Here is a 19,591-nt window from a genome sequence, read left to right as displayed (position 1 = left end):
CACTCTCGCAACAGATGCGCGGTGTGACTCAGGAAACGTATATGCACTTAAAATTAAGTATGGTAAGTTTAGTTCAGATTTCTGCCTAATTTCGGTCAACTAAATAAGCAAAATACGTTAATTGTTCTTGTCTTCCCCAATTATAATATATTATGCATATTGTGGAATATTTGGAGAATACACTTGGAAAGGTGTATTTTTCCTTAATTTTCCTAAATTGTCATGAAGTTTTTCATTCTGTGAGCCTGCTTTGATTTTAAGATCAGTGCCTCTTGCATAACGCACTTTAAGTGTAATTTTCCTTTAAAATCACCCTAAAGTTTCCCTTAAATTTAAGGGTGTTGTAGAAAATAACCCTTAAGTGTTACTTATCAATGGAAAAACTGTTTCAGGAGTACAGATTTGACTATCATGCAATTTGGGAAATTGCTAACAAGCTGGAGGGCGATCTAATAGGAACACACACAAACCAGAAGTGTGCCCAGTATTATCTGCTCTCTGCATCTTCATAAACTGTACAAATGGATGCATTAAAATCATACTGCAAGTTATTTTACAATATATGGCAAATTCTTATATACATCCAACTGACAACTACTAATATTCTTAATTTTGGATGGCAATCGGTTCTCTGCACAGCAGTGACGTGCGGTGATGTCTTAAAGAGGCTAGGCACTGAGTTATGAAAGCCAGATTACCTGATTTATTGTTTAAGCTAATAATACGTAATAACAGTGAACGTTACGCACAAGCGCAGCATTTCAAGAAATGTACAAATCAGGATGTATATCGTGTACTCTCTCTCACACACACACACACACAAGCGCGTAAACAGTGAACGTTACGCACAAGCGCGGCATATGAAGAAATGTACAAATCAGGATGTGTATCGTGCACTCTCTCTCTCTCTCTCTCACACACACACACGCGCAGCATATCAAGAAATGTACCTTTTCATTGTGGTAGGTTATATTCAGCTTCCTTTGCTCGTCAAGTGCAAGGTCGATCCGAGATTTTCCAAAGGTTTTCAGTGTAATTTGACACTGGATGTGAGCTGATGACTTTTCATGCTTGGTTAAAGCTGCGGGCAGGTTGTTCAAATCACAATATCCCGCTGAAGTCCAAACAGTCTGACTGGTTGAAAAAAGCAGGCAGGGATAGCAGTACAGCCGCTGATTGTTAGCACAGCCACATAGCCAATCTTTTCTTACATACAATCAGTTTGAAATGATCGGGTTATTTTTGGGCCCTTTTGCTGTTCTAGTCCATCTAAGGCTGGCGTAGACCTCCCTCTTACAATTAACTCATATTTGGAATTAAAATCGAGCTTGGAAAAATTTCTTAATTCCGTGATTACGGCCGGTGCTGTCATTTTGATTTTGAATTTGGCGGGAATTAGGCATGTACGCTAGCTGTGGTGTAATGACGTTAGCTATTCGAGGATTGTACTTCCAGATACAAATGGAAATCTGCCCGTGTATCCTCCAGAATATGAGTTTGACAAAATATTTATGCAGTAATTCGAAACGGCTGTGATTGGTGCATCCTGAAATGTGAGGTGAAAACTAACAGGTGACATGCGACAACGCTGTTTACACTTCAAAAGAGGCAGGACAATAATTTACACATTAAAAATTATACTGAGAACCAGGGTTTGAAATTAACTTTTTGGTTTTACAGCCACTGTGGCTAGTAGTTCCCAAGGTGTTGTAGTTTCTACTCAGTTTACAGATGACGTAGTGATTTTGTGTGTCACTTGTAGTGTGGTTATGTGTGTATCAGATGACCCCTCCTCCTTTGCAATACGGGGCACCAGTTAAGAATACCATCTTAACAATTTAAGAACACTCTCAAAAGAGCTGTTCAATCATTTAAAATTAATGTAAACTAGAGAGAGTTGGTCAGCTGATTTATCTGAAGGATTTGTGAGAGTCTGGACAACTAGTAGAGTCTTTGATCATCAACACAATGAAGACAGTTGTAATAATATTAATGAAATGTATTAACAATAGGTATGCTAGAGTAAATACCACAACGAATAGTAATGCTAATAATTAATATGCACTGCTAAAGGATAATAAACTAATAGCCAAAAAGGAAAGTACGGAATTAAACAATAAAACAAATAATTGAATTGAACACCGATTGTATAAATGCAATGCTGTTGAACTGAATATAGCAATATGAATTGTATGGGAATGCTGCTTATGGGGAACCACCTAATGGCTCTTGCAAAATGGTGATAAATAATAATGCTTATTTACCATTAAACAAATAATATACCTATTATTTGAATCAAGCTGACCACAGGTAACCGTTATCTAAGCAAGTTAGAAAAATATATGCTACAGGTATAAACTAATGCCAAGTTCTCTAGAGGTTTGGTAAGTTTATATTTATGTTCCACACAGTTGGGTGATCAGTCCGGCAGTATACGTGTCTTCCAGTGGATCGTATGGAACCGATAGAGACCAAACACAATAAGAAATGGTTAAGTCATTAAGATATTTTATCAATGTTTTGTCACAGAACAATCCAAAAACACTTTAGTATAGACAATTGAAGAGACTGTAAGTCTATCCCTCATAGCCTCATTGTTATTCCCAATAAAAATGGTGCTGTAGCATGAATATGGTCTTATGCATTAGTAATTTATTTGCTAATCACAATTACGTTTTTGAACCAGTGAATGTAACCCAAACCTTGGCGCTTTATTTTTCTTACATTTTCCTATAGAGTGCAAACTATCCCACCATTTATGTTTTAATTTTTAGCATATTTTTAAAAGAATTATGAATCAACATTTTTAATTGAATTTAATGATAAATTATAAAGCATAATATTTTGATACATTTAACAGCATACCTTATGTTTACTATAACTAATGAATTAGTTAATCATTAAAACGTAATACGGAGTGAAAAAATAATTTTGGCTGGGGAAAAATAATTAGGTTGGGCATGCACACCCAACCAAATTCTTTTTTTTTTTTACAAGTATTTTTATTAGAATTTAACATTATACAAAAAACATAAAGCAAAAAAAAATAAATAAAAATACAAAGAATATACAAATGAATTAATAAAAATAATAATAATAATAATAGAAAGTGTATATATAAAAAAAAAAAACAAATAAAAAAAACTAAGAACAACCAGGGCGTGTAGACAGTTTCAGCGATGAAGCACACCTCAAAACAAGCACTCAATAGAGGTCAGGCAGCATACTATGCACTACCTTGCTGGTCAGAGTCAGCATTAGACTGGGCAAGATGATCCAGAAATGGTTTCCATATACTGTAAAATGTATCAAGGTTACCCATTACTCCATACTGGACACTCTCCATGTGCAATATTCCAGTTAGATGAGTCAACCAGGTCTTAAACTGAGGAACAGTATCCGACTTCCAAAGTCTTAGAATAATACTCTATAATCATCCCATAAATAATGGTGCTTTGTACAGAGACTTTATTGTCTAACAGAGAAGCAGATAAGGATTAAACACACAACCATACATATCAGAAAACCACTTAATTAAGTCACAAAAACCATAAAGTTTAGGGTATGTCCAAAAGAGATGGGTCAGAGAGCCCTCTGCAGATTTACACCGGTCACATATGGGAGAAACGTTAGTGAAAATTCGATGTAATTTAGATTTTGAATCATGCAGTCTATGCATCACCTTGAATTGAATGAACAGATTACTAGAATTAATAGAGCAAGATCGAGTCCTGCTAAAACTCTCTTCCCACACCTCATCTCCAATCTGCATGCTCAATTACTCCTCCCAAGCATTTTTCAAAGAATGTGTAGAATATGTCACTTCTTCAGAAAATAAATTTACAAATTCTGAAATCAAATGTTTGGAATCAGGCGAGCCCAACAATAGCTTATAAATCCTTTTTTCCTCTGATAAATACTCAAAATTAGGCACTTCATGACGTATATATTTTCTAATCTGTAAATATCGAAAGAAGTGTGTTGTGGGGAGAGAAAACTTCTCTTTTAACTGAGAAAAAGAGGCAAAATGTTTAACATATAAATCCTTCAAGGTGACTATACCACTCAGTCTCCAGATATTAAATGTCACATCTGAGAGAGAAGAAAAATAGTCTGCAACCCTTTTTAATTTGGTGCCATATTTTCAAGCAGTTTGAAACAATAAAGTTATCCACCTTAACAGATGCAGGCAGTCCAGGAGCTGACAAAAGAAGTGCTGGAAGTGAACTGTTTTTAACGCCATTTTTTTCAATGGCAACCCAGGAGGGAATATCAATTGATATTTCCATTTTATAATCCTCCTGCCAATAAACAAGGGACCTCGCATTCGCTGCCCAGTAGTAATGTAAAAAACAAGGTATCCCTAACCCACCTTATCTCTTGGTTTCTGCAAATACATTTTTTATATTCTGTGAGCTTTAAAGCCCCAGATAAAAGGCAGGATTATTGAATCTAATGTTTTGAAAAAAGCCTTTGTCAAAAAAATTGGTAGGTTTTGAAAAAGATATAACAATCTTGGCAGAGAGACCAATTTTAACAGTATTTACAGCCTATCATAGAAAGAGGTAGAGTCCTCCATTTGCTTTTGTCTAACTTCAGATCCTCCAATTTCTGAAGAAAATTCAGCTTAAAAATTAATTTGGGGTTTTTGGGCAGAACAACTCCAAGATACTTAAGTCTATCTGTGATTTTTAAAGGGAGATTGTACAGAAATTCAGGATCAAAATTGGCACCTAAAGACATGAATTCACTCTTCTGCCAATTAATTGTATATCCAGAGACTGTACCAAAAGATTTTATAAGATCTAACAGTAAAAGGATGGACCGTTCAGGATTCGAAGGAAAAAGTACTACTACATCTGCATATAGGGAAATGATCTACATTTGCCAGATTTACAGGCTCGATAAATGGATGATTTCTAATATTGATCGCAAGGGGTTCGATTGCAATTGCAAAAAGCAAAGGGCTGAGGGGACATCCTTGACGTGTCCCACGATGAAAATAAAAATGACTTTGTGATTTGTGAATACGGAAGAGGATGTGTGGGCATATAATTTTGTAATCCATGACACAAAACGACTACCAAGCCCACATTCCTCCAAAACTTTCACCAAATACAGCCATTCCAGCTGATCAAACGCTTTCTCTGCGTCTAAACACAGAGCGGCAACTTTAGAGCCTTTCTTAAACTTATGGTACATTTATATTCATTAATCTTCTAACATTGAAAAATGAAAATCTATTGGAAACAAAACCAGTTTGACCCGTATGTATAATGGATTAAATGTGTTTATTTAATCTATTAGCTAATAATTTCATAATTTTAATGTCACAGTTCAGTAGTGCGATAGGACGATAAGATGATGGCTCAGTCTCATCCTTACCCTCTTTCAGAATTAGTGAGATAATAGCATTGAATATTGTATCAGGGAATTTTTGTGTTTCAAGCAAATGAGTGAACATCCTCAGCAAAAGGGTAGCCAGCTTCCCACAATACTTTTTATATAATTCAATACCAAAACCATCTGGCCCTGCCGCCTTGCCATTAGGAAAGGAATTTATAGCATCAGCAATCTCTGGAATAGTAATGTCAGAGTTTAAAGCCTCACAAGCATCATCACTAAGTTTAGGAAGATTCAAAGGCCCTAACCAATTAGAAATGTCCCCTCTTGCTCTTGATGTATATAATTGCTCATAATATTCTCTAAAGTGATCATTTATACCCTTAGGATCCACAATTATATCCCCCAGCTTTTGATTTAATTTTGGTTATGGCTTTATTTGCTTGTAAGCCCCTCAGTTGTCGAGCTAGCAATTTATGAGATTTATCTCTTAACTCAATGTTTTTGTCTTATCCTCAACAATTGATCCCACACCTGTCCAGATAAAATAGTATTATATTCATACTTTAATTTAAGAATATTCTGTAAGGTAGAAGGGGTAGAGGAGGTTGTATAAGAGGGTTCCAACAGATAATTCCCCTTCGATTTCTGAAAGGCATCTACGTCTGTCTCTTCTGGCCGAACACTCAAAAGAGATGATATGTCCCCTGGTCACAGACCTGACACAAAGTGGAGTCTGTTACTAAAGAATTATCATTGATCACTAGAAATTCTGAAATCTTTTCAGATATAAATTGACAAAATAATGTGGAGCAACGTAAACTGCCATACAACATTGTCTTTTCCTGGGACATCCCTGGATTACAAGTGTATGGCTGTGTAAGCTGAGTGTGGGTGCTAGATTGGCCTGCCTGCAGTCCTGACCTGTCTCCAAATGAAGAGGCATTCATTTGTGCAGCTAAACATCTACATTGGGGGGAAATTCCACTTTTTAAAATTAACAAACTTGTGTCTTCAGTGCCCAAATGCTTCATAAGTGTTATTAAATGTAATGGTGATGTTTCACAGTGGTAAACACTTGACTGTCCCAACTTTTTTGAAGCGTGTTACTGTCATCTGATTTGAAATTACTGTACATTTAAAAAAAATTATAATGAAATTCACAAGGAAAAACATCATATAATGTGCAGTTGTAGTGTTTTCAATATAGCAAAGGTTGAATATAATTCACAAATCTCTGCTTTTTGTTTTTATTAGCATTTTTCATACTCCGTGCACTTTGCTAGTTTTAATACTTTTAATGACATAAACAGGTGAGGTTCGATACAATCTGTTCTATAACTGTTCTAGGGGGACAATATGTAAAATAATTTAAAATACTCTGGCTCTGGAGACATTAAAAGACAATTAAATGCTCAAGCTGACACCCAGAGCAGGCCACAAGCCTGGTAGTCGACTTAGTCAGGGAAATGCTGTGAGAGATGCTGAACATGTCGGCAATGTTAACGAAGGTCGTTGCTGACTTGCAGGATCTTGCTGTGATGTGTTGATCGATCACTGCTATGGAGGCAAAGTTAACTGATGTGGTTACAAGAGTGGGGGATGTCGAGACATGGATCGATTACCTGGAGTCATCAGAGAGAAAATTATCTGGTAATCCAAAGTGACTTTTGGATTACCAGAGTGGATTTGGAGCGTGTCTTCCAGAGGGACAGAATATGATAAAGTTCCTTGATGGGCTCTTTCCGAATCTACTCGACATAGCAGGCCATAAGCTGGAAATCGTGCAAGCTCACAGGGACCCTGCTCAGCGACCTGCAGAGGAAGACAGGCCCTCATCAATTCTGGCCAAATTTCTGAGATCATCGATAAAGATTTTGTTGTTTCGTGAAGTTAGGAGTAAAGGAAGGCTTTCTTGGAAAAACCACAGCATTTTTTTTTTCATAGACTTTGCGAATTCGACTGGAGAGAAATGTGATCGATTCAAGGAATGCAAAAAACATTTACATCAACAGAAGTTCATTTTGCACTGATATGCCCGGCCAAATTAAGAATAGATGCTAAAGATGGCCGTAAAACATTCACATGCCCACAGTAAGCGATGTCCTTCATAAAGTCAATGGAGTGATTAAGCCATCTTGTTGTACTCGCGTTGTAGCTGAGTGGGCCGGCTCACTGAAATTTCGATTGACTGCTTGAGGAATTCTGTTTGTTTGGTAATGGGGGATGTTTGGGTTTTGATTGTTGCACTAATGTTGGAATGTGGTTTTTTATAATCTTATTTTTGACACATGATCTATTTTTTTCTTATGTCAAAATGTTAATATGAGTGGTTTGTCTCTCTCCACGTGGAATGTGAATGGGTTGGGGAACCCAATAAAAAGAAGGAAGGTTATTTCTCTTAAGTGTAAGAAATATGATAAAGTGTCTCTTCAAGAAATGCATCTCTCTCTAAATGAAGCTGAAAAATTTGGGATGATATGGAGTGGGCATGTTTTCTTCAGTGCTGGCTCGAGTAACAGCAGGGAAGTCATAACGCTGATAAGTAAACATCTACAATTCTAATATTATGCACCTAACATTGATGATCAGGGCTTTTTGTAGATCTTGAAGAGATGTTACAAGCCGCTGGCACCCCTGATGATATGATATTGGGAGGAGACTTTAATCTTTTGACTCAGTCCTTGATCATAGTGAAGCAAAAATGTGTAAGCCCGCTAGAGCAACAATGACACTTCACAGGAAGAGTAAAAAATTTAGACTTTTGAACCCATCTGGGAGGGACTATGATTTTTTTTTTTATCAGTCCATAAGATTTACTCTAGAATAGATTTTTTTATTTTTATATCCAAGTCCCTCATTTCATCAGTTGCTGATTGCTCAACTGGAAAAATGTTGGTCTCAGATCATGCCCTGGTGTGTTTAGAGGTGTTGCCACATATGGAGAAAAAGAAATCCTATAGTTGACGCTGAATTCCAACAAATTCTAAAGGCTGAAATCATTGTCTATATGGAGATCAACTGGTCCTCCGTATCCTCTATGGGCGTGGCTTGGGAGGCACTTAAGGTGGTTCTTAGGGGTCGGATCTTACAGTATGCCTCATTCACCAAAAAATCCAAAGCACAAGAACTCATGTTATTGGAAGGGAATATTAAAAGTGCAGAGGCAGAGCTGAAGTGCCAGATGTCATCAAATGGCCTCAGGGAATTGACCTGATTGAAATACAGATATAATACTATTTTGTCACGGAAGGTGGAGTTTTAGCTATTCAGGGCAACACAGTCATACTTTGAGTTGGGGGACAAAGCAGGGAAGCGTTTGGCTAGATATAAAAAAGCAGAGAGAGTCTTTTTCTACCATTCTCAGTTTTATTGAAAACTGCTGGTGGTGAATTTTTTTCCACAGCCATTGATATTAATATTGCTTTTAAAGAGTGCTATCTTGATCTTTATAGTTCCACATCTTTGTCCACGGATGAAGATATTAGAAACTTTGTGGAACCATTAGAATATTCTCTTGATTCTGAGATAACCTTGGAGGAGCTTTGTGAGGTAATTCAGGCCTTGCCTACAGGCAAGTTTCCGGGGCTAGACGGCTTTGCAAATGAATTTTTTTAGATCTTTTGCTACAGAACTGGCTCCACTTTTGTTAGAAGTTTATACGGAATCATTAAAGAATGGAAAGCTTTCGCCAACCAAAACACAAGCACAGATCAGTCTGATTCTTAAAAAGGACAAAGATCCAAGCGAGTAAGTTACCGTCCAATTTCTCTGATCCGGCTAGATGTTAAAATCTTGTAAAAAAAAATTTGGATAACCGATTAAGTAAAGTTATGACATCTCTTATACATATATAGTAGATCAGGTGGGTTTATTCGGGGCTGCAGCTCTTCTGATAACATAAGGTGTCTAATTAGTATTTTATGGTCAGTGGCGAATGATCAGACGGTCGCTGCCATCTCTCTTGATACAGAAAAGGTGTTTTATGTGGTAGAATGGGATTATCATTTTAAGATTTTGGAAATATATGGGTTCGGAAAGACTTTTATTGGATGGATTAAGGTACTTTATAGACACCCGATAGCGGCGGTACAAATAAATTGATTAATTTCAGATTATTTTACCCTGGCAGCCGCAGACTCTCTCTCTCCTCTTTGCTGGTGGCGTGGCCGCTTATATGCCGCTCTCCCCATGCCCACTGGAATTCGAGACAGGTGGTAGACATAATTTAGCTCAAATGGAAGCGCCCTTACCACTTTCCCTCTCTCTGGATGGACGCTCAACCACACCCCACTGCCACAGACCCCTTATTAAAAAGGTTTTTGAGTGATGTGGGTAGGTGGGCTTCATTACATTTATCTATAATAGGGAAGGTCAGTGTTATTAAAATGAATTGTAAGATGCTGATTACCACCCCTGGAGTCACAAGCTTGAATCCAGGGCATGCTGGGTGACTCCAGCCAGGTCTCCTAAGCAACCAAATTGGCCCGATTACTAGGGAGAGTAGAGTCACATGGGGTAACCTCCTTGTGGTCACTATAATGTGGTTCGCTCTTGGTGGGGTGCGTGGCGAATTCTGCACGGACGCTGCGTCAACAAGCCACATAATAAGATGCACGGATTGAATGTCTCAGACGTAGATGCAACTGTGATTTTTCGTAGAGACACTACACCACCATAAGGACTTAAATCACATTTGGAATTTGCAAATTGGGTAGAAAAAAAACTGCTTGCTGCAATCTCTCCCTATAGATGTACCCCTCTCTTATTTCAAGAAATTTGATAGCATAACAAAATCCTTCATTTGGAATGTTAAATGTCCTAGATTACATTTCAGTAAGTTACGCTGATTGACAAAGGTGGGCTAGGCCTACCCAAGATTTTGTTTTATTATTATGCATTCTGTCTCAGACATTTGGTTCATTGGTCACTTCCACCTGAGAGAGCCCCTCCCTGGTTTTATACTGAACAGGAAGTTCATGCCCCTATATCGCCATTGCAAATCCTTTCTATAAAAATAATCTGAGAAGTTAAGTTACACTCTTGCATTTGAACTCGGTATGGACAAAAATGTCCAGAGTGTTTAATTCAGACATTTATTTTAATATTAATACTTTACATGTTATATAGCACTTTTCTAGGCACTCAAAGCACTCCACATAGTGATGACGACAAACTACAGCTGGTGCTAGCCAGACATCACTTCAGTCTTTTGACTTCAGAGGATGAACTGATGCCAACTCCACCCAGTGAGCCTGGTTTCTCCCAAGGTTATTTTTCTCCATTAGCAAACATCTTATGGAGTTTTGTGTTCCTTGCCACAGTCACCTTCAGCTTGCTCACAGGGGTTCTAAATACAATTATTATTTATTTCATTTTTATATACAATCTACAATCATATTTAATCAAACTACACAGTGATCACTAAGACTTTATAGATCTTTAAGATGGCGCCATGGATGGCAGCCTTGCTATCCACAATCTTTTTCCAATCAGTTTTACCAGGGACGAACTGTTTAACATTCGGCAGCACGTATTAAGACAATCTTTTCACGGTTTTTGACAATTCAGACGCTGTGCTGGACATTTTTGTTGGAGGTTCAGCTGTGCGCTATGAGACGCAAGTGAGGGAATCATGCCGGCGCCCTGGTCAAGCTTCGTCAGCGTGGCTTTTGAACAGCGCTGCCGAGTATTCATCTAGCGACTCTCCACTCTCTTCCAAACAAAATCTCCTCAACTGTACAAACAAGGACTTTTCTAACTCTGCTGCCTTGTGCTTCACAGAAACCTGGCTGAGTGAAGCCATTCCGGACAGCGCTTCTCAACTGCCAGGCTTCCTTCTGTTCAGAGCAGAGTTAACGGGGAAAACGAGAGGAGGTGGAACATGCTTTTACTTAAATGAAAATTGGTGTACAGATGTAACAATGTTAAAAAAGATGTGCTGTCCTAATTTGGAAGCACTCTTTATTAAATGTAAGCCTTTCTACTCGCCGCAGACGTTCTCCTCGTTTTTTCTGGTGAGTGTTAATATTCTTCCTACACACGTGCGTGAAATGCTGCGCTGCAACAGCTGGCTGGTAAAATCACAGACACGGAATATCAATACCCAGACTCTATTATTATTATTTTGGGTGATTTTAATAAAGCAAACATCGCACGTGACAAACAGCATATTACTTGCCCAACCAGAGACAGAAATATGTACAAAAATGTATATGTTGCTACACAACAATATAGGCTGCATATCGCTCTGTCCCTAGAGCAGCTTTGGGACACTCTGATCACTGTCTGGTTCATGTTCTTCCAACACACAGGCAGAAACTAAAATCAGCTAAACCTGTAGACTGTAGACTGTAAAGAGATGGACCAATGAAGCAGAGCTGGAACTACAAGCCAGCTTTGACTGCACTGATTGTGTATTTGAGTGTATGTGAGGCTGCAGACACCAAACTGGACGAGCTCACAGATACTGTGACATCATATATCAGTTTCTGTGAGGATATGTGCATTCCTACTACGTAGGACTTATTTAACATACAACAATGACAAACCTTGGTTTACAGCTTCGTCAAGCAAAAGAGGATACTTACAGAAGTGGGGATAAAATCTAGGAGCACTAAATATGGAATTCAGAGTGGCAAAAGAAGCTATTCTGATAAACTGGAAAAACAAGTGTTCAGCTAACGAACCTGCATCAGTGTGGAGTGGCCTGAAACTATTTACTAACTACAAGAATCCATCCCCCAACACTGTAGGGAACCAAAGACTGGCTGACGACTTGAATGCAGATTTACAATTGTAGACTGTAGATTTGACAGGCCTAATCTCACACCCCACAACCGCTCTGACCTTCACTTTACACAAACACCAACACCTCCTACTTTTTTTTTTCTGTTATTACAGTTCAGAACAAGCATATATCACAAGCATATTCAAACAGGTTTGACAAGTGACAGAGAGAGAGCATGCATGTTTGAGTGTGCACAAACTGTTTTTATCAACCTGCGGCCCTGCATGGGCCACTCAAGGACGTTCACAGAGTTGTCCGTAGCCACTCCTTTGTTATCTTGGCTGTGTGCTTGGGGTCGTTGTCTTATTGGAAGATGGTCAGAGTGCTCTGGAGCAGGTTTTCATCAAGGATGTCTTTGTACATTGCTGCATTCATCTTTCCCTCGATCCTGACTAGTCTCCCACAGAAAAACATCCCCACAGCATGATGCTGCCACCATCATGTCACTGCGTGACACCACACTTTTTTTATGTTCACATCTTTGTTGTTTAATTCATTATTTTCATCTATTTGTCTCATTTCCTCTAACTGAACAATTCAGCAATACTAAGAATTACCATAATTGCTCTTGAATATTGACACATCAAAATTTAATGCACATTTAATATACTTTATATTTTTACAATATCAAGTGGGCCACAAGAAGATGGTTTGAGAACTGGATGTGGCCTCCGGGTCCATGGCTTTGACTTGGTACCACAGCACCAGTACTTTGCCATCCCTACATTTAACATGGTGAGGTGTGCGAACGCTATATAGGGGATTTTTATTTGGCGTAACTGAGCGGGGACTGTGCAAAGGATTGTTTTGGCATCAGTTCAGTGTCACAATTTGTGAGAGAGCCTTATTGGCATTTACGTAGATATGACAAGTGACAGTTTCTCACATTCACCCATGTCGTCTTTGTTTGGACTTGCATGAAAATTTCAGTCTTTGATTCTTTACTATGTGTGTTTTGTTTTTTAACACAGGCGGATGTGGAGAAAGCTGTCAAGGCAGCAAGAGATGCCTTTAAACTTGGATCTCCATGGCGACGCATGGATGCATCATTTCGTGGACTGCTGTTGAGCCGCTTAGCAGACTGCATGGAGAGAGATGCTGCCTATTTAGCCGTGAGTGACTGAAGCCCCTTTGTCCTTTTACAAATTAAAAAAAAAAAAAAAAAAAAGTACTTTGCTCTCATTTCCACATGTTATGTGCAGAAATGTTAGCACACTATAAATTCATCAGTCATAATAATACTAATGAAATAAACCCTTTCGTTGTTGAAAAATTGCTGTTTGAAAATAAACCTAACAATAATACATCAATGTGCATAAAAATGATTTACAACAATATCCTGTGTATGCTAATATTATTTTTATTTTAAATAGGAACTAGAGACTCTTGACAATGGAAAACCATATGCAGTCTCCTATAGTGTGGACGTGCCTATGGCGGTCAAAACCCTGAGGTAAAAAATAATTTCAGTAGTTTACTGTGCTGTAGAAAACTGCACATTAAAAACCAATTAAAGAGAGTATTTTTTTTCCCAACAGTTTACTGTATATATAATTTATCATTATAATTGAACAAATTACACTTTTAATGTACAAATTGATATAAAATGTACAACTTAAAAATGACAATTTCTTTTGTGGAAAAAGTTAGCACAGAAGTTAATCAATTTATCACTACATTTGTCATTAGACAAGTGCCTAAAATCAGAATTAGTACACCAATTTGTAGAATCTTTATAGAGGAAGGCCATGCCTTAAACCATTATCAACTTGTGTGGTTTGGTTGTAAGAATTGAATTACATGGTACCAATCAGATCATACCCCATGACAAGAGCAACAGATCTTTATGAGCCCTTCATTTACAGGGTAATGAAACGCAACATTTTTTTTTCCAGATGTTAACAGATTTGTATGTGTTGTCCTTATGTAAGACACCCAAAGTCATACACATCTAGGATGGCATGAGGGTGATTAAATCATGAGAGAATTTTAATTTTTGGGTGAACTATCCCTTTAAAGTTGTATTTTTTTGAGAATTAAGTCATAGTATTATGAGAATAGTCGTAGCACTATTCAGTACCACCATTCCCTATGTGCATATTATATAGTATCCATAGGCCACTTTTTGCTGTTTGTAAAACGGTATAAATGTTTAAAAGTATTCTTATTAAAAAATAATTCTAGTTCTTTTACATTTATTATAATGAGATGGTTGAAAATGTTCTATTTATGTATCATAAACTATAATTAAACTGTAAAAAAAAACAAAAAACATTTAGACTGAGTATAAATTTTAAAAGGAACATTTATGAAACATACATCGTTACATACAGAAATGAACTCGAGCCAGCTCTGGTGCATTTACTTGCTGGTGCCTCTTGGCCGAATGATTCGGGCCAGAATGTTGCAGAATCTGGGAGTAAGTGAACAGGCATCCAGCCAGTATAGGAGACAGAAGCATGTCGAAGGCATAGACTACAGTACTAATAATTACTCCAGGCTGATGCGGCAAAATTATTTCTTTGTTGCTGAATGATGTCCTAAAATATGATTTAACTAAATCCTCCACATCCATTTTTTTGCATTGCTGCTAGCTGGAATTTCTGTCATTGTGATAACGCTGTTTCTTAAAAGAATGTGATGTTTTTTTTTATTCATTCAAAATGCTACTTTAATCTCATAATGCTATGACTTTATTCTTGTAATTTTAACTTTATTCTCAAAATCTTTTTTTTATTGTAACGTTGCACTAAAACACTGTGGTAGAATGCAGATGTGGGTCAATGTTTGATGATTTTTCTTTATAAAACATGCTCCATGAACGGTACAAAACATGAACGGTATTGCACTCGCTCTATCGCACCGTTGTCCCGAAAGGCAAAGCTCTCGATCTACCGGTCAATCTTTGTTCCTACCCTCACCTATGGTCATGAAGGTTGGGTCATGACCGAAATAACTAGGTCGCGAGTACAAGCGGCCGAAATGGGCTTCCTCAGAAGGGTGGCGGGCTTCTCCCTTAGAGATAGGGTGAGGAGCTCAGTCATCCGTGTGGAGCTCGGAGTAGAGCCGCTGCTCCTTTGCGTCGAAAGGAGTCAGTTGAGGTGGTTTGGGCATCTGGTAAGGATGCCCCCTGGCCGCCTCCCTAGGGAGGTGTTTCAGGCACGTCCAGCTGGGAGGAGGCCTCGGGGAAGACCCAGGACTAGGTGGAGAGATTACATCTCCACACTGGCCTGGGAACGCCTCGGGGTCCCCCAGTCAGAGCAGGTTAATGTGGCTCGGCATAGGGAAGTTTGGGGCCCCCTGCTGGAGCAGCTGCCCCCGTGACCCGACTTTGGATAAGCGGTTGAAGATGGGTGGATGGGTGGACAATTCTGACCAAAAAAACACAGTTCCACTATTCTACTTTCCATCTAAGATGAGACCGAGACCAGAGAAGTCAGCAGCGCTTCTGGACAGTGTTGATGTTGGGCTTCTGCTTTGCATGGTAGTCTTAACTTGCATCTGTGGATGCAGTGGTGAGGTGGTGTTGACAAACAAAGTTTATGAAAGTTATCCCAAGACAAAGTTCATGATATCCTTTACAGATGAATGACTTCAAGACAGTGACTTCTGAGGGATTAGAGATCATGCTCATTCAGAAATGATTTTTGTCTTGCCCTTTACGCACTGAGGTTTTACCATATTCCTTGAATCTTTTAACTATGGTGTGCACTGTTGAGGGTGAAATGCCAAAAATCCTTCCAATTTGTCTTTGGGGAACATTGTTCTCAAAGTGCTGGATTATTTGCTGCAGCATCTGTTGGCAAATTGACAAGTCTTGAACGATATTTGAAGGACCAGTCTGATTTTGGAGGCTCCTTATACAGTAAAGAGTATTATGACACAATTGCCTCACCTGTTTAACATCTCCTGTTTCACATCGCCTTGTTATTTCAACTCGTCAAATTGTTATTAGTCTTAAATTGCCAGGTCTCAACTTTTTTGGAGCATGTTGCAATCATCTGATTTGAAATTACTGTACATTTTCGAAAAACTATGAAATTCTCCAGATAAAACATCATATACTGTTTAGTTGTAGTGCTTTCAATATAGCAAAGGGTGACTATAATATACAAATCCCTCCTTTTTGTTTTTCATACTGTCCCATCTTTTTGGAAATTGTGGTTATACTTTAAGCATTTAAAACTTTCAGACAAGGTTTTTATTTTTCTCAACCACTTTAGTTTTTTGTTAACGTAGGGCAAGCATGCAGTTATAGCAATGAATAGTATAATAAACTTTTTTGTAACTTGCCCTTTTATACAAAGAATAAAGCTTAACCATATAAACCCTAACATAACAAATAATAGTCAGAAAAATCATATTTTTTTTAAACCGGTTTAAACTTTTTTTTTTTTTTTTTCAACAAAATAATGACATTTTAAGCAAATGTTTTTTTAAATTCAATACTAAGGAAAATATCCCTAATTTAAAAAATCTGTGACAATATAAACTTTATTATTAATTTTACAATCAAAATCAGCAGTGATTTCACGTAAAAAAGTGTGCATCAAAACATGAATGTAGCTAATTTAGTCTTCTACTTCAAGAAAAGCATGTAAATTTTCACCAGGAGACAGTAGACATCTCATATACATCGTGGTGATGATGATTTAGAGGCTTTAGAAAGTCATGCATCAAATATAATACACAGAGTTATAAGGCTAAAGAGTTGCTCAAAAAATTTAATTAGAAACAGGAAGGCAAAAGGGTCCTATAAATGGGTTGGGGGCACTCGCGGGACCTGTTCAGGGGGCCTTGTATAAGCTCTGGGGCCCATTTATTTTAGCATTTAAAATATAAACATTTGTTTTCAAGGTTGAGGGGATGCGAGAACTTGCAGCCCAGGGCCCCACTGGCCCCTGGGTAAAGGCCCCATTGGCCCAGTCCGTAATTCAACTATGGTTGCATACCAAGCTTAGAGCAACACAGCCAAGCGTAGCAGTCATCATAGCCAAGAACCTTACATACTGTGCCACTCAGTCGATGTAGCCTAGCCATGGAAAAGAGACATGCTGATTTTAGAGTCAGTACACAAGTGTGTTATCTTTTTTTTAACAATAGGTGGCGTTGTCTCCAAACAGTCCAGGTATCCTTAGGAAATTTTCCTCAGAGCAATTATAATAAGAAAAATAGAAATAATATCTTGCAAGCAGAAATTATCAGGGATAAGCCCTGCAACTGTTCAATAATCACAATATAAAGAGCTCCAATACAATATAAAATCAACTGTAATACTTGTCCAGGCAGGGATTCTAACGCAGGGCCTATTGAACTACAAGCCAGTGTACCAACACACTGTACCACTCAGTTGACATGCTCAAAGGTGGCAAAAAGACAACCTGAGTTAGAGTCAGAACAAAAATGTGGGTTATCATTCAAACTAGGTGGCGCTGTCTCCATGCCTTACATCCTGTTTTACTTCTAACCCATTAATTTTGCATAGCTGTAACTTTTCAACAAAGATGAAAATCTAAATCCTGCTCCATAATTTCTCTGCAGTTCAGTCTGGAGATTATTTTGAGACCTTATTTGTCAAAATTGGGCAAAGTTTGAAGGGTGTGAAATGTTTTAAAGGTAAATTACACAATCCAAGATGGCGACCACTGTAATTGGTGGAGTTTTAATATAAGGGATCCATTTTAATCATGAGGAGAGTAATGAGACAAAAAAATTATTGTGGTTGGTGAAAGCATTAACTGAATTGACAGCTTGTTACTACTTTCATTATATATAAATTTGCCATGAATATGTTATTTAATATAGCTTATTTAATTACATTGCAGATGGGAAATTAAGTGTAATACCAGTACAATTTTATTGAATACCATAGTTGTGATGGGAAGTTTGCTTAATTTGCACCAACAGTATTTTTTAATTTTTTTTCTTCAAACGGTTAATTTGCCAGTTAAAAAAAACGTGTCCAGCAATACTTTTACATGATCACGAAATGATGTCATTAGTATTTAATTCTAACATTGTGGTATTGTGGTATACATGCTTTAAATGCATTCAAATAAAGCCATCTGTAAACAAATTGTGGATTTATTTCTATTTTTCAATTAAGTTATAAAAATAGGAGTGTTTATTGTCATTAGTGTTTCATTCTGCCGATAAATAGGAGTAATATAATCCTAGAATTATTTGTTGCCTACTTTTGCACTCTTCTTTGCAAAGAACCGCTCCGAGTTTGAAAATCAAAAAAATTGTTGGTCTAGGTCTACATGCAAATGTGTTTCCTGTAGTAGTTTTTGGACTAGGCCAAACCAAAGCTTTGCGTTTAGGTGGAACTTTCTTTTAAACATGTTTAAAATCAATTATTGTACTAAATAAACATCATAAAGCTGAAGTGTATAATTTCTGTGCCACTAGCGTCACCAAACAGAATTAATATTGTTTTCAAACAGATACTAAAAAACTCCCCCAGTCTTTTATTTTGGCATTGATTACTAAACTGTGGTCAATGATTCCCATCCTGGGAGTACGCATACCTCAGGTTCACAGAGGGTATGTGAAAATAATTGGATTTTGCTTTGTTTACCCTATAAAACAAAATAAAATAAAATAGGGATTAAGGCTGGGTAAAAATATACAGTACATTTCCCAATTAATCATCAATAGTTTTAATGATCTTGATATATATTCTTCAAATCCCAAGATCGATCTGTTAATATGCGAAGTTGAGTAACTAGATGTGAACATTTTGTGAGATTGAGAGTATTTAAATCCATTGCCATTGATGTGTCTTTTAATATCCTTTCTGTTCTTTTATAGTCAGTTGTTGAACAAAAAGAACCATTTAATTCTAAAAAAAATAATAAAAATAAAGCTATGTGTCTTCATGTTTATATGAGCTCACAAAAAAAAAAAAATATTCTCTAAACAGCAGTGCATGTACTTTCTAGCAGAATAGTATTTTCTAATTGCGAGTTCCATGGCTTATATGGCCTGTTTTTGTCCTTTTTGATGAATCAGTATCATATCTGGCAACTTCCTCTCTTCATTTTGTACATCAGGTATATTAAAACATTATTAATGACGTTCCATGATATTTAGCCTTTGGTACAAATCTTTGGTTTTGTTCCATTGAAGGGGTACTGTGGGAGTAAAAAAAGTTTGGCAATCACTGATCTAAGTCACAATGATAGACAATGCAAAACATTACTGATTGGTTTGAAATTTTCTAACCATTCTTACTGACGTTTTTAAGATCGGTAGCATTCTTGCAATTCTGACAAAACCGCATCAATGTTTGCCAGTTACCTTGGTGACAAATTTAAATATGCAGAATTTAATATTCAATACATTAACAACAATGTTCATTACAGCACAGAAATTCAAAAGTTAAGTTTACAAGCCACAATCCAGATTTACAAGATCAGTGAATGCAAGGCTTGGCATCAGCGCAGTACTGGCCCA

At 37.4% G+C, this 19,591-nt stretch overlaps 1 protein-coding gene across 1 annotated transcript in view; it reads left to right on the top strand.

Moving 5' to 3' along the window:
• The window catches only part of LOC127643020 (aldehyde dehydrogenase, mitochondrial-like), a 97,538-nt gene that overhangs the window by 28,628 nt on the left and 49,319 nt on the right, over window positions 1-19,591 (top strand). Inside the window, exons 3-5 of the mRNA XM_052125546.1 lie at window positions 13,105-13,245; window positions 13,507-13,586; window positions 15,130-15,179. Coding sequence (XP_051981506.1) covers window positions 13,105-13,245; window positions 13,507-13,586; window positions 15,130-15,179 — 271 coding nt within the window. The remainder of the gene's footprint in view (window positions 1-13,104; window positions 13,246-13,506; window positions 13,587-15,129; window positions 15,180-19,591) is intronic.

The sequence above is a fragment of the Xyrauchen texanus genome, chromosome 4 (genome assembly GCF_025860055.1).
Source record: "Xyrauchen texanus isolate HMW12.3.18 chromosome 4, RBS_HiC_50CHRs, whole genome shotgun sequence".
NCBI lineage: Eukaryota > Metazoa > Chordata > Actinopteri > Cypriniformes > Catostomidae > Xyrauchen > Xyrauchen texanus.
This window is presented reverse-complemented; position numbering and strand designations above follow the sequence as displayed.